The 16,131-nt window shown below is 38.9% G+C and overlaps 1 protein-coding gene across 8 annotated transcripts in view; it reads left to right on the forward strand.

The window, feature by feature from the left end:
• Window positions 1–16,131, forward strand: part of camta1b (calmodulin binding transcription activator 1b) — a 278,270-nt gene that overhangs the window by 8,651 nt on the left and 253,488 nt on the right. For all 8 annotated transcript variants that reach the window (XM_084395724.1, XM_084395726.1, XM_084395730.1 and 5 more), the window contains one exon: window positions 9,341–9,444. In XM_084395724.1, coding sequence (XP_084251850.1) covers window positions 9,341–9,444 — 104 coding nt within the window. The remainder of the gene's footprint in view (window positions 1–9,340; window positions 9,445–16,131) is intronic.

Below are 16,131 nucleotides of genomic sequence, written 5' to 3' on the forward strand. Positions count from 1 at the left end.
CAGGTCCAAACGCTCTGTCAGATGCCAAAAGCAAACAAACGTTGCTAATATACACTCAGAACGTGATGTAATACTTCCATAAGATCATGATTCTCTCCTTTATCTCCATACCGAAATCCCAGATGGATAAATCGTTAAAATATTTGTTGCCGGGATACCGTGAGCACTTAAACTGTAGTGTACACCCTAAGTTTTTAAAAGCTTAGCTTAAATGTGTAATATGAATAAATAGTGCTCATAAACAGCTCAGATAGTATTATTAAGTCAAACGAGAAGAGGCTTGAAACCGGAAACATTATTTTACGTAACAAGCGGAAATCTGTAGCAAATGCAAAAATATTGAATATCATCAAAATTTTGAAAAATATTGAGATATATATCGATTTTTAGATGTATTGCCCAGCCCTTCTTTGGGTTGTTAAAATTCCCTCTCATGCAGTTGCTCATGCAGTGCAAATGCCCTCAGATAAAAATCCATAATTCATCATCAACTTAATAATTAAATTAGATGCATATGATCTCTTTGCGATCTGTGCATGTGTCCATGTTGTTTCTTATGTTACGGTCTTCCTATTTGTGTTTTTCTTGACCAGACAGGGATAACGCTGTGGGTGTGACTCTCCAATGTCTGAATATTCACCTTTCGTTCCACCATGGAAATTAGCATATAGATAACTATACCACTGATTTTCATGCAGTGCACAATTCCCTGGAGAGAGGCACGGAGGAGGCTTGTGGTATAGAGGTTGGAATGCCAGCTTGGTAAAAGACCATGTCAACCCGCTGCGTTCTCCTTTCGTATGCTGTCTTTCATATCAAAGCCTTTTCTACTTTGACTTGAAAGTCATAAGACCTCCCTCTTTCCTAGCCCGCCTTCAACTCATGTGGTTAATAAAGCAGTTGAGGGAAGACTACTTGAAAAGTTTACCAGCGCCATTGATGAATTAACATGCAGTCCCATCCTTCTCCCTGTCTGCTTGGAACTACTGTGCAATGAGCCCTTATTTCTGTCACATTAATTTTGTTTAAAAAAAAAAAAAAAAAAGGAGAAAAAAAGCTCAAATTTCCCTAGACACCCCTTAATATCTGTACTGGGAACTGTAAATGTTGCTTTTCCCAGCAATTTTCAGTCTTTATTATACAACGTTTTATAATTAACTGACACCTCATCTCACTGGAGGATTTGAGTTTTTCTTTCCGTTTTATTATATGTACGGCATTTTTGTTTTATAAGCTAAAAAAATTAATCAGTTGATGAGTAGAATCTATATTGTGCTGGTTTGCAATTTGCATTTTTTCTATTTTTTTATATATAACAATCAAAAGTTTCATTTGAGATGCGAACGGGTATGAGATTTGATTTTCTGGAACATTTCTCACGAGACAGATTGCGGTCCTTGGTGAAACATCTCTGTAATATGACAGATGGGCCAAAATCGATCCATTAACAGAGGCGAAGCGAAAGTGACGTAATTGATCTCCGTAACATTTACTCCTTTAGGTTTTTGTTGACTTTGCAGACGTCCTCTATGCCCCTATCTGTTGTACAGAAACAGCTCTAGATTTACTTGACCTCCATTTGAGTCCATTCGAGAAAACGTTTTTTCTTGAATCTGTTCTTATATCAGGATAGTTTAATACATTTCCTCCAAAGCCCACATTCTCCAAAATGGGATCAAAAAGTCACGGCAGACACCACAGCGACCCTTGTGCAGGCTTGTGTCTGCCGTAAGATGAGGTAGAGAGAAAATCAAATCTGTAAATGTCACCCTCTCCTTATTCAGACAGGCTCCAAATTTGCCTTCTGAAGCAGATTTGCCGCTCTCAGAGCATTTGTCATTGCACCATTCTTAATTTGAAGAGTTTCTAAAGGAGCGTCGGAAGCGTAAACCCCGCCACGATCTGAGACAAAACCGCTTACGGCAGGTGAAATGGCGTTCCGTGGAAAATACAGTCTACAAATAAACAAATGCAAACAGAAAATGTCCGTCAGAGCTGACAATTTAATGGAAAAAGAGACGGCTTTCATTAAAAAGTGACATTGGGCTGATGAGGTGTGGAAAGTTTTTGTGTCCATTCTTGTCTTTTTACACTTTGCAGTGGCGAAGCTCCATCTGTTTCGAAACCGACCCATGTACTTGCACACTATAGATGCTTACAGAGTCATTAAAGAACGCAGATATGCGGTAATCCTCAGAGGGAACATACAGGAGGATGGACCTTCTTTGTGCTTGCCTTGGGTGAACAGAAATGTGGCTCTGCGGATTTAGAAGTACAAGTACTCATTTTGCACAGCTAGCCTGTTTTGCCATTTAGATCCGTCCGCTCAATTAAAACGCATTAATTATGAATGTGTGCGAGAAATGTCAAAACATTTCAACAGACACCTTTGCAGACGATTGTTCATTATAAACCCTGTTTATCGGTTTTCCTCTTCAGGATTGTATTGTACCAAAGGGATTAAAAACTTAGAGGCCCACACGCAGTGGTTTGTGTTAATCAAAAGATTTAATATAATATATTAATATATCAAAACATATTTTAAAATTGAGTAAATTGAATAAAAAATAAAAACACTGCTCTATCAAGTGTTCTTGTGATATCAACGTCACTACAAAGACACACAAAAAGCATTGTGGTAATGAGTAAAAAATTTTGCTTTACAGAATTTTCAATACAACCTTTCATAGTGCAACCTCAGAAAGTTGTACATTTTGGCAAGTTTTTAACATTACATTTTTTTTTTTTTACAATATGCAACTCTCTATGGAAGGTTGAGTGTGTGCAGGTTTGTCAGGAACTTTAAAACCTTTGTTCTTCTTTTCATTTCTGATGCCTTTTAATATGATTTTGGGTGTGTTCACACTTGGCATGTTTGGTTGGATTAAAACGAACCCTTGAGCGATTGCTCTGTTAGGCCGTGTGTCCACCAAAGCGTTTTAAGCCAGCTGAAAACGCTAGGCGTTCTGCTGAAAACGCCTAGCTGTGGGCGCTTGAGAGTGTTTTGGCAGCGCTGCATTTTTTTCCAGTTGAGACGCTTTGCTTGTTATGATACGGAATATCCGCAAAAGTGTTACTAGTTTCTCATTTCACACATATTTTGTTTCTGTGTTGATTCTATATAAAAATGTCGATACAATGTAACATATTTTCTCTGGCTCTTGTTTTAAATTATGCTTGTTGTTGTCATCTGTTGACGTTGTACAAGCAGAATGTGGCGGTTGGTCGGTGTGGTATTAGTCCCGCCCCTCCTCCACTGTGATTGGACGGTTGGGTAAAAAGTGACAGTGATGAGCGCTGCCTTTTACCCAAAGTTGAACATTCTTCAACTCTCGGCGACGTGAAAAAAACGCTCAGCGCCTCTTTGCGCTCATACCGTTTAAAAAACGCGGTGCTCCCATTGAAAACAATTGGAAAAATACGCCAGCCCGTTGAAAAAATGCTTTGGTGGTTCATTCGAATAAGTGTGAACGCTGCCATCCGAACCCTAAACGCATGAAAAGATGAAAAGAGTCTCTGTCCGCTTCCAAGCAAACTCTGGTGCGGTTCGAGTGAAATATGAATTCAACTCGGACCAAAGACATGTAATCATAGTTGCTGTGTTTCCCATCACAGTTCAGTACAGGCATCAGAACCGCGTATCCTCGCAGCAGATCTTCCTTTGTGCGTGTGACAGAGGGATTCCTGCTGCTGTTTTGACTCCTTTACAGATTTTATAAGCTCTTCACGAGTTCTCATCTGGTCAAAATACCATCATATAAAGGCTACGCACATACAACGAGCGCATTAAGCCCAGAACACAGCATTGTTTTTAAGTTCAGTCGCGAAATATACATAACAAAAGTCGACCAATCAGGTTGCGAACATATCCCTATATGTCTTTAGGTTCGGTGTTAAAATGCCAATGTGAACGCTGAGCGGGCCAGGAATAAATTTTGTTTTTGTTTATTTTGGTCTGGAGTCAAATGAACCAAGTGAACCGAACTACAAATGTGAACACACCCTTAATGTGAACAAAAAACACACAAAAAAATGAGTCCTGGCCCGCTTAGCATTCACATTGGCATTTTAACACCGAACCTAAAGACATTTAGGGATATGTTCACAACCTGATTGGTCGGCTTTTGTTACGTATATTTCGCGATGGAACTTAAAAACAATGCTGTGTGCTGGGCTTAATGTGCTCGTTGTGTGTGCGTAGCCTATGTGATGTTTTTCATACTTCATGTTTTTTGTCTGTCTAAATATTGGAAAACTTGGTTTTGAATTGCCTGATTGGGCCTATGGTTTATCCATGGCCGATGCTTACCAACCGTTTATCACCGAATCGTATGTTTCGGCTCATTTGTCATGTAAACACTCTCATTGAAAATAAGCCTGCTTTTCAGAAACTGCCTTTAGGGCTTTTCTGTCACCATCAGTGTTGTTGTTCTTATTGGGGTCACTTAAAGTCACATGTGTGATCTGTACAAACATGCTGCGTATTGACAGTATGAGATCCCACAGTGCCTTTGCACAGAAGTCACATTCATCACTTCATTTCAACATAGATCGTTCCGTATTCAGTGACCTCCAATGTCTCCCGTCGAAGAGTTCAGTCTATCTGTCACTTTCTTGACCTAACTCACGACTGCTGACATAGAGTTTCTGAAAAATTTAAAAGAGCTCTTTACGGTGAGATGATAAAGAGTTAAGTTATGCCGTACCTTTGTATCCTCGGTTTAGACGGGACTCTCTGATGCTTGACATTACTTTGAAGGGCAGGTTTGATAGGTGTTCTTCAAAGATTTCCTCAGATCAAGAGTCGGACATCAGTTAGACAAGGGCCACATGCGGGTGCGACGCCTTGGCATTTGCGCTGAATGTTGATTGGTGTTCGTGTCGAACGTGAATGTGTTTTTGGATGTCAGTAGAATTTGAAACAGGAGCGATTCATCTTAATACATTCATAATTAATTATAGTGGGCGCGCATGCCTGTGTGCACCTATAATTGTGTACATGAGAAGGAGCAAATAGTCTACAGCGCTCTATTCGGTTCTATCTTGCTCTACCACCTACATCCATACGTTTATATCTGTGTGAGTATTAGCAGCGTGTGTGTAGCCTTGTTTTGTTTTTCATTTTCTTTGTTGTTAAGCTTTTTTCCCTCAGCTCTGCGTCTCATTGGCTACTCTTGGGAGACGGTCGTGAAAGAGAGAGAAAGGCAAACGCTTAAGGCAGCGCTTGGCAGACGGCGACTGACTCTGTGATTAAAATTTGCCTCTAAAGCCACAGTCGTCAGAGTCAGCATAATTTAAAAGCCCCTTACTTTGATGCAGAACAATGAGACTAAATTGCAGTCCTCAGAATCGCTCACTTGTTCTGCCAAAGCATGTACTGAGATAAATGAAGAGACGAGAAATGACAAATAGGAATAGGAAGGGATATATATTCTAGTCTTAATTACCCTGTAAATAAGTTGCTCAACGCCTCGTTCTTTTATAATTCATCCCGGTCGAGTTACTTGGAATGAAAGAGAGAAAAACTTTTGAAGAGAGCCGGCTCATTTATTCATTGTCTTATGCGAATGTACTGTGCTTTTCTTCTAAATATTTGCTTTAGTTGGAGCATAACAGCCACAGATCTCCCAATTTAAAATGTGAAATGGTCATTAGATCCCAACGTAACTGTTGCCAAGAGAGAGACGGCGCTAAATAAAAAGGCAAATCACAAATGAGATCTTTTCAAACTCACTAGTTTATCCTAGACACCAGTGAGATTGAATGGAGAGCAAATGGTGACTTTGATTAAGTCTCCTGCTTATCAGGTTTTTCTTTTGAGGAAAATGTCCTAGTAATCACATCGTATATACCTCTACATTCTTCTTGTATTCAACAGTTGCCTAATTTTAGGAAATTTAGGCAAAACATCTACATGCAGTGGTGTTCTGAAATGAGGAGGCAAAGTCCTCACAGTTTTTCTTTTCTTTTTTCTTTTTTGTAAATCAAATGTAAATTCATGTCCCAGTTACACTTAATGTTGTCACATTTTCCTGGTTAAATAAACATTACATTACATAGGGCCCTATCTTGCACCCAGCGCAACTGACTTTATACACCGACGCATATCATTCCTATTTTGCACCCGCACACAGCAGACTTTTCCCTCCACAGACGCACGTCGGTAAACTAGCAAATGCATTTGCGTTCCTGGGGGCGGTTCAGCGCAAAGAGGAGGTGTGTTCCGGCGCAAACGTTCCCTGGTGCTATTTTGCAGATTTAGAAAACAATTCCGCCACTGACCAGGAAAAACCTAGTCTAAAGTCAGTGGCGCGTTATTCAGATGCTATTTTAAGGGTGCATGCTTGGCCATAATCAATGTAGGGTGTGCACAACGGACATACACTTTGCTTATCTCATCTACACACAGACGCAGCAGTTCTCATTTTTGAAAACCATACATTATTACAAGGAAAAATATTAACACACAAGGGAAATCATTGTTGTGTCCATGAAGATGTGAAAAAATAGGTATAAATCTAGCTTAGATATTTACCCAAATTATTATACGCCTGTTTAACCGAAGCTAATTTGGGTGGGTTTCTCCCATCCCCAATGTCACCTCTCTGTCTTTTACGTCCTTGACGAGAACGTCGGTCTCCTCGGCTGTGAACCGCTCCTGGCGCGCGCCTGGCAAATACGCCGTTATAATAGCAACCCGCCATGGAACAAGCACGCCTGCTCTTAAAGGGAATGTGAGATGATGCTCTGATTGGTTTATTTCACGTTACGCCCAAACCACACCTATGAATAATGAAGCTACTTCAGACCAACCCATTTTAGATTTGCGTCGGGCGCAAGAGTCATTTATCCCGCCGGTATAATAGCAACAGCGCCCAAGATCCTCCCACAAAGTTACTTGCGTTTCGCGCTTGATACTTGCGTTTCAGATCGTTAAAATAGGGCCCAAAGTAAGAAACTAAATACAATTCTGTTATACAAATCTATCCATATGCAATTCTTTTTTTACATTTACAATCTTATTAATGTTCTATTTATTAAAACCAAGTATAAATCTCATCAAATTACAAAGCTGTGATATAATTGTTTACTTACTTTTTTAATTAGTCTTACCATTAACGCCATAATTTTGTTCATTTAGACTGATTTGTGAACGCAGAAGGCACTGCCTTCCTTGCCTCATCGGAGGAAACGCCCCTGATCTACTCCAAATGTAAAAGTTAGAATTCATGAAAATCACCTGAGCCAGAAAAAAGCTATTCTTCTTGAATGTCACAGACTAAGGCCGGAAACATACTATATTCAAGTACACAGTATGCAGATAGACTCAGATAATTCAGGACTATTCAGATGTGAACATTACAGTAAGATTCTCGTCATATTGTCATTGCAGAAAAGTCACTGTAAATGCAGACATTTTTGTTTTAGTGCCCCTTGTGGCAACTCAAAGAATGCAATGCGTACTTGAATTGCAGTATATGTGACATTTTGGAATGCAACAAAGTACGAAATTGAGCTTCAAGTAGTGTTCATTTTGTCAGCTATTTTTAGTTTACTCTTAGTCCTGTGTCAAATTTTTTTTTACATATTTAGTCAACCTTGTCCTGTTTTTGTTTCGTCAAGTTTAAGTCAACTAAATGTCTGAGCATTTTATTCTTAGCCACATTTTCATCATTCTGCATGTTTAAACTGAAAATAATAATTAATCATTTTTGCTCAAAATTATAATCACAACGATTGTTGTCATTCGAAAATTGTATTTTTACATTTCATCAGAATTATTGGACTTTCACCTATAAGCACAAATCAAGAGAATGTCAACCCATACGGTTTATTTTACCACATCTAGTTTCCTGATTTATTATAGGCCTACTAGTAAAACAAGAAAAAATGGTGAAATTTCTAGTCCAACTTATTTGAATGCTTTTCTATTAAAACAACACCTGTGTTTGCCTGTGTTTTAAGATCATCCGACCTTCTTCGAGAGCATGTGCACGTGATTGCCAGATTGCAAAGATTAAGTAAAACACCGGGCAGAAAACGTGTTCTTTAAACAGATAAACTCTGATTGGGGGATTTAAATTCTTGAAATCTGGCAACCGTAAAAGCATGAAAACTCGTAGCGGTCTCTTCTTTTTTCCGACAAAAACAGAGTGATTTTGGTCAAGTTAGTGTCGTCTTTTGTGTCAACGATATTGCATGTTGATTTTACAATGTTCATTGTTTAATGACGTTGGTGTCGTCTCGTAATAGTCTTGTCTTAGTCATGGAAAAAAAGGTCGTCAACGAACATTTTTCTTCATAGATTTCGTGAATGAAATTAACACTAGCTATAACCATACTTGCATATAGTTTGTGGTGAAAACACTTCTACAGGGAATTAAATGATCTATGCAGGTCTGAGTTCATGCACAGCACAGGTAAAGCAAAACCAATGTGCATTGGTTCTGGTGTAAGACTATGAACAGGGGAGTGATCGAACCCTCTTCGTGTGTCTCTTTCCCTCTGGCTATCTGTTTGTCCTTAATGCCGGAGTGGGAGTGGTTGCTAAGCAGTGTCTCTATGGACACACGGGCTTCATCTCACTCAGATCTGCAGCGTCTTTCACTTCTCTCTCGTCTTTTACTGAGGACACACTCCACAAACCTCAGTCAGTCTCTCATTCTCCTTTTCTTTCAGTCTCTCTCACTTTTTTTATATTCATAAGCAGGCTCAGCACGCAATATGGAACTACCTTCTCCCACAGGGCTAAACATTGAGTTCCTTAAGAAGCCTGAGCCCTTGATGCAAACGGTTATCAATAACCTTGAAAATGCTTTTGCTCTGTTGCCCAATTTGGTTGTTATGTATTTGAGCAGGCACTCTGGCATGATAAGGGAGAGAGAGATAGACAGACAGAGAGAGAGAGAGAGCATTTAAAAAAAAAAAAAAAATGAAAACAAAATCACGACATTTCTGGATGAAAGCCTTTTGCATGCCTTGTGCTCCAAATATGTTCCCTTTCATTTCACAGTAACATCTTAAGTTTTTTTTTTTCTTCATTGCTTTCTGAGTGCTCCCCCTTTGAGGTCCCGTGCCTGTTTTATAGTTTTATATTTCTAAAAAGGTTGTCACAGCTATTTGCGAAATGTAACACCTGGGCATGGAAGTTTCCTCAAAGGAGTCCCTTGAGCAATAGTGACATTGTATTCAAACAACTCAGTAATTTACAAAGAGATGATTGGATCTTTGTGTAAAAAAGAACAGCTCCCAGTGTTTTAGACCCTGGAGAGCAGCACAGCTTTGTTTTAATAATCCTGCCCGCACTCCATATTAAGTAATCTTTTTGTGTTGTTCACAGATGAACATGGACATTTGAAAATCTACCTGCCCAAGAAGCTTCTGGAATGCCTTCCCAAATGCTCCTCCCTGCCCAAGGAGAGACATCGCTGGAACACCAACGAGGTAAAAAGCTTCCATCAGTAGTTTTGATGCTTTTTGCTTCACAGGAGTTTGCCGTTTTGTTTGTCCAAATGTTATAATGTGTTTTTAATGGATGCTTATTTTATGCAGAATATATTGTTGGTTATTATTTTGACTTTCATTTGTAATTGCATTTAAGCAGAGAACCAATTAGGAGTTGAGTTTTTAGATTTGACGACTCAGCTAAACAGAAGTTCGTCAACATTGCAGTTTTTATTATATTATATTATATTATATTATATTATATTATATTATATTATATTATATTATATTATATTATATTATATTATATTATATTATATCGTTGCTGTCGGACGGAAACCTTGTCTCCAAAAAAGCTACTTTTAAGAAAAAAAAAGAAAAGAAAAAAAAACCACTGCATTTTTCACCACCACATTGTCAATATTGTGGATTTATATGTGGTCAGACACTTACATGTGTCATTATATTATTAAAATTTGACCAGAATCAAGATCAAATGGAGTTACTTGATTTTTTAAGCAGTGAATATTAAAGAATTTTTGACATACAGTATGTGCTTCATATTATGAAGTGCATCATATTATGTTTTCATCAACTTACAGGTTATAAAGTTTACTGTTGCTATGTGGGCGCTCAGTTTTTTCTGTCCTTTGGCCAAAATCCCATGTTATTAATAACGAAGTGCTATGCAGAGGCCAAGACAGTATCAAATGTTACTCTTCTCTGCTCCTCAAATAGATAAAACATTAGATCCAATGTGTTAGGAGGTTTAGTCACAAGCTCTTTTTAATGCTTTTTATTGGTGAAATATCTGCAAAACCCACAGACAGACGTAAACGGTGACCAATAGTATTGATTTATGAAATAAATAAATAAATAAAAATTATATTTTATTATATATGATAAATATAATCTGATAAATTCTCATATAATATAATTGTTTTTTGCAGAGATTTTGCCAATTGAATATTAGTATTCCACCAAGATATAAAAAGATATTTTCCCACAAAATGTGCATTTTTGCTGACTGCCACATTAAAATGTTTTGATTTCCTCTGTAAATCTGTGTCAGTTTAGTCTAACAGTTGGACTAAAGTGTATCTGCATTGCTTTGAACTTTGTCTTCCTGGCCCGAAGGCGTTCTGACATTCAGAGACAAACAAACACACTCAGCAGAGATTAGGTAGGCCTGTTTGGACCGATTCCACAGCACACCTAAAGTCTGACACAACCTCCTACCGTCTCGCTCTCTGCCAAAGTATAACACCACTTGAACATGCACCAGATCGGTTTTCATTTTTTTTTAAATTGGAGATCTGGTCTCAAGTGGGTAAGTTGACATATTGAAAGTTGCTACCTGATTTACTGTGGGCTCTGCCAAATTTAGAGAGATGAGATTTGTATTGAGCTGTTCTGAATATCTAATGGAATACCATTACAAGATGTATAATGGTCTAAAATTCTTGTTAAAGGAATAGCTGACAAGTTTTTTTCATTTTTTTTCTTAACCGTCTTGCTACCACAGGTTGATATAACATTGTTAATCTTTTTTTGCCCATAAGGATTTGAAGCAGGCTAAACCGTGAACTCACACTTAAGCTTTTTTTCAGCAGGTTGTCTGAGGATTACAAAAGTCAAACAAACTTTTCTAGCCCTGCCTTAAACTCTTTAGCATGATGGAGATGACACACGCTGCTGTAGATGACTTGAGATGATGCATGCCATGACCTTTCAAAATATTTTAGATTCATTTCCATTTCAAAACTGCTATAACTTATGAAAGAGGAAACCGCTGATGTCTTGCACATATACGTTTATTTACGATAATAGTTGAAAGTGCAGTTTGATCTGGGGAATGCAGGTGTATTTCCTTTGTTCCGTGCTTGACTGTGTTGTAGTTGAAGAAATGATGGTGCAGAGAGGTTGATGCTTCTCTCTCTCCGTTTCATTTGTGCGCCCTTCGTGTTGGGAAGCCAGCAGTGTGGCTGTCCCTCTGTGCTTTCTGTCAAAGCCTCCGCACTCCCTTTCTCTCAACTTGCAAAGAGTTAGGCTATAAAGTTTCCCAACTGCTTTAACTGTTTGTTTCACCCTCCTCAGCTCCTCTTTTATAGTTCTTTTTTTAGAATTGTGCCATTGTAGAGGAAGATAATCTGACCCCATGCTGATGCAAACTAACCAGCCTCAAAGAAAAGTCATGAGCGGTTCACTACGAGAACCTCAGTGATGGGTATTTGTTTCACATCAAAGAAACTATTACACATTCATTTTTTTGTGTGATGTATTTGTGGCCTTTTGTCACTTTTTGAGTAGAAAGTAGAAAGGAAAGGAAGTGATGGCGAGAAGAGACAGGAACAGTCACTGTCCAATAGAGAAAGAGCCGAACTGCGAGCAAAATTGCTGTTCTCAAAATTGCTTACAATTTAAAAATTGACCCTATTCTTAATACAATTCCTTCTTTTATTAAGAACGGTGGTAACACTTTACAGTAAGTTATTATTATTATCATTATTAGTTCTTTACATTTCTTTTTAGCTTTATTTTTATTTCAGTTTTAGTGAAACTAAATTTGTACTTCAACTCATTTTATTTTGGTCAGTTGCCAATGCAGTATTACTAAATTAAGTTTTTAATGTTAGGTTTTTCATCTAATATTTATATTTTATTTTAATTCAACTTTATTTGAATTGGTTTTAGTTTTTATTTATTTATTGATCTAGCTAAAGCTATTTTTACAAAATACTTTTATTCATTGTTAATTTATACAACGTTAAAAATTTATTTTATGCAACACTATTTTATTAATAAATGCTATGAAAGGTTATTTTTATTTCATGTTAGACATGGCATTAACTTAAGTATTGATCTTTATTTTGAAGTGTTAACTGAACAGTTTAAAAATGTTTTAATTGGAATATCAAAACCACTTTTTACGATCCAATCAATTCCTGATAGATAAACTAACATTTTCTGCTTTCTTTCTCCGAAATGCACCACATTACTGACATAACATAGGTTACGAATGTTATTTCATGTTCACTTTGACCCCTCATTATTTGTTAGGGGATGGAAAATAGCAACGATGCTCGGGTCTATCCTCCATGATTACCTGTCCCTCAAGAGCCGCCGTTTGTGGTGAACACGCTCTCAGGAAATATTGGCTCCAGGAGCATTAGCCAAATCTGTCATATTCGTTACGGTAGCAACCCGCTCCCAATTTTGCATCCTCACAGGATGAGGAACTTGTTACTGTCAGTAGCGCTATTGCTTTCACTGTTCCTGTCGTCGTCCAAGCTAAACATATCTGACTGTTTAAACAAACACGGACCAGATAAAGCACAGATTGGAGATTAGAAAAAATAGTGAAGGACAGACAATGTGGACAGGCAAAGAAAGATGGAAGGTGGAGGTGTAGCTCTCCCTGCAGATGGAGACATTGTGTGGCCGTTGCTGAAGCGGAGCTACTTTTGGAGGCTGTTAGGAGCAGAAAGTCTCCCTAGTGACACACACTGCTCTTAATGAGAACGAGTTCCTAAACAGCACCGGCTTCTTCCTCCTTCAGCTCCAGTCTCAGACTGAATGCCATGTTCCCAACGACCAGCGCTGAGGTATAATGAGGCCTCTAGCAGGGCCGAATGAGACATCAGGTCATACAAACAAGCACACCTCATGTCCGAGCCTGTGTTTTTCTGCATGCGTTGGATATATCACGTATATATGTCATGATTTCTCAGATTGGGAGCTGGGAAGAGGGTCTAAATTTATAGTGTTGTCAGTCACTCCATATAACATTCCCACCTCTCCCTTTTCCTCATGGGAAATGACCCTTATTGAAGGTAATGACACGGACGTCTGTTCAGTTGAAAAATTCTTGTACGTAGCAGAATGACCACATTAAAGAACGAAACCCACAGTATGTTGGAAAGGAGGGGAAAACATCAAAACGTAATGGTGTTGTAATGAACAGGAGAAGAGGGTGAACGCTGGGGGACGGCAAAAAGTCAATTTCTGTCTTTATCTCTTTTTCTCGTGCTCTGTCTCTCACCGTCAGTTGCTTTACACCCCCTGCTGTTAATTTTAAATACCTAGAAAAAATGTGTACGTGTGTGTGTTTGATAGCTCTCCTATACTTTACCGCACTCAGCTGGGAGTCCTGGAGTGTATCTAGAAAACCTTTGTAACAAGAGAATATTGTGCCTAAAAACCATCTGCAGAAAATTTTGAAATAATCATGGTGCATAGTGAAGTCAGAACAGGTCTCAAGACTATTTAATTTTTGCAGTTCCTCGTCGATTTGGTCAGGAATTGGCGATGGAAACACTTAATAGACAGACGAACGCCTCCACAACGTTGCACAGGACTCCAAAGCAGACTGTCCTTGATCTGAACAAACCCAAAGTTCACATTACCAGTTGAATGTCACAAGAAGACTCGCCGTTGCATTCTGAAGCACGCTTTGCTAAATAACTTTGTCTGAAAGCAATTTATATGAATTCTCATGGCTAAATATGCAGCTAATACAGCGTGGGTATTACTTATTGACAAAGTGTCCTTCAGCCTGGGCGTCCCCCCCTCCCACCCCTTGTCAAGCATATCGCAATCGCTCCAAAAAGAAAAGACAGAGAATGAGAGATGTGCATTGGGTTTTGTCATTGTTTGACCAATCTAAGCTCTTTGTTAGACCTTCTTCCACCTTCAGGGAAACAATTCCCCAGGATAAAGGAGGGCGTGGAAAATCACAATGCGTGTGTACCGAATCTTAGGGGTAAACACCGAGGATGGGTACGGAGCTTACATGCTGATCTGGTAAGCTGAAGATTGAATTGTATTACCTTGACTCAATGACAAAATCCCCATGTTTTGTAGACTTTGCAAATGCTGAAGCCCGTGGGTTTGCTCTATAATGTAGATCGCTGGGATCCCTTTTTGAGCCAGAGGAATGGCTTTGATATCGCCAAAAGATTCATAAGTCGCTCCCTAGCAGCAGGGATGCACAGCCTGTCAAGGTGAACAATACTCTCTTTTTTTGAACGCTTAAACATCTTGAGTAGCCCTGGCCGTTGGCTATAGCGAATGCCCCTTTACGCACTTACAGAGAGATGCTGTGTCTGTGGCATTCCACCGTAATCTGCTCCAGATGACAAACTGTGCATCTAAAAGTTTTAAGCGTCACAGAAAGTGCTGCTGCTTTCGAGTCCTTGTCCTGTCGAGTTCCCCTGGCACGATTGTTTTATTTTAAATCTCTCCATTTTATTTTTTTTGTGTCTGTGTGTCCTCTTGATCTAGATATTGGCATCACGGATCCAGCTTTACCTCTGTGATAAGTGCCAGAAAAGTGGTTCCCCTGCCTTAATCTTAGCTGGCACTACCCCTCTCCTCTGAGACCCTCTTCTTTTCCGGACTGTCTAAGTTTCTCCTCACATAATCAAAGGAAACAGATGCTACTAGTCAACCTTTACCCTACAGGGAATTCTGGGAAATTTAGTTTGTGTTTGTATAAGCACAACTTTGGCTTCTGTGGAGCGGAAGGGTCTCTTGTCGCACAAACAAGCTAGGTTTACCGCTTCACTTTCCATTACAGCAAATAATGTAGTTTTAGCCAGCACCACATCTGTTGTATTTTTGACCTTTTTGTACTTGTTCAGACAGGGAAAGGACTAACTTAGGATCTACATCTTGGATTTTCTGCTTCATGATTGTTTTTCAGAGTCTCAAGAGGCATTCACACTCAGTATGTTCACATACGCACATCTACGTTCACATCTATCTATCTATCTATCTATCTATCTATCTATCTATCTATCTATCTATCTATCTATCTATCTATCTATCTATCTATCTATCTATCTATCTATCTATCTATCTATCTATCTATCTATCTATCTATCTATCTATCTATCTATCTATCTATCTATCTATCTATCTATCCACAAACACTCATTAAAATGGCTCTGTTGTCATTGCAAATAGTCATCAGTTTGAGTGCCCTGTGTTTTTGTTTAGACTGCGAGTAAGTCTGAATGATTATGACACATCTGCACAAACAGACTTTGCCATTATTTCTCTCCTGGTCCAAGTGTTACTCTGACATGTGGATGCTCTGTTGGCGTAATCAGGCTTGTTAAAAAGAATCCACCGGATCCCCTCCGGAGTGGGTTTAGCCATGTGCCGCTATCCCGGGGATTACAGCTTCCTTGAAAGGATTAGCACAATGCTGATTAGTTTGATTTCATTCTTCAAGCCAGAAAAAAGCCAGTCCTCTTGATGTTTATGAGATTTATTTTAATACATTTCCTCTTGTGGAAACAAATTATGCAGACTTTTTTTTTTTTCTTTTTTTTTTTTGTGGAACTGTCAATATAGGCAGAAGCTTGCGTTCTCTCGCTCTCCTTCTTGCTTGCTCTTCGTTCTGTTTCGAGAGTTTTTTCCCCCAGCCGAGTTGAAGAGCAAAGCTCCCTGATTAGTAGAAATGAAGAGGCAAAAAACAACAACATTTATTTCCTCTTTGCATCTGGTACGGGGAACGCGTCGCCCCCTGTCGTGGTAATTAAAGATGACTCCGTGCAGGCAAATGTTTGAGGAAATGGAGACTGAGCCGCTGAGGAGGCGATGAGGGGAAAAAGGAAAGGTCACGCTGCTTTGTTTTTGCAAACGGGGAGGCTTTGGGCTGTAAGGAGCTGATTTGTGAAG

This window comes from Rutilus rutilus, assembly GCF_951802725.1.
Source record: "Rutilus rutilus genome assembly, chromosome: 22".
Taxonomy (NCBI): Eukaryota; Metazoa; Chordata; class Actinopteri; order Cypriniformes; family Leuciscidae; genus Rutilus; species Rutilus rutilus.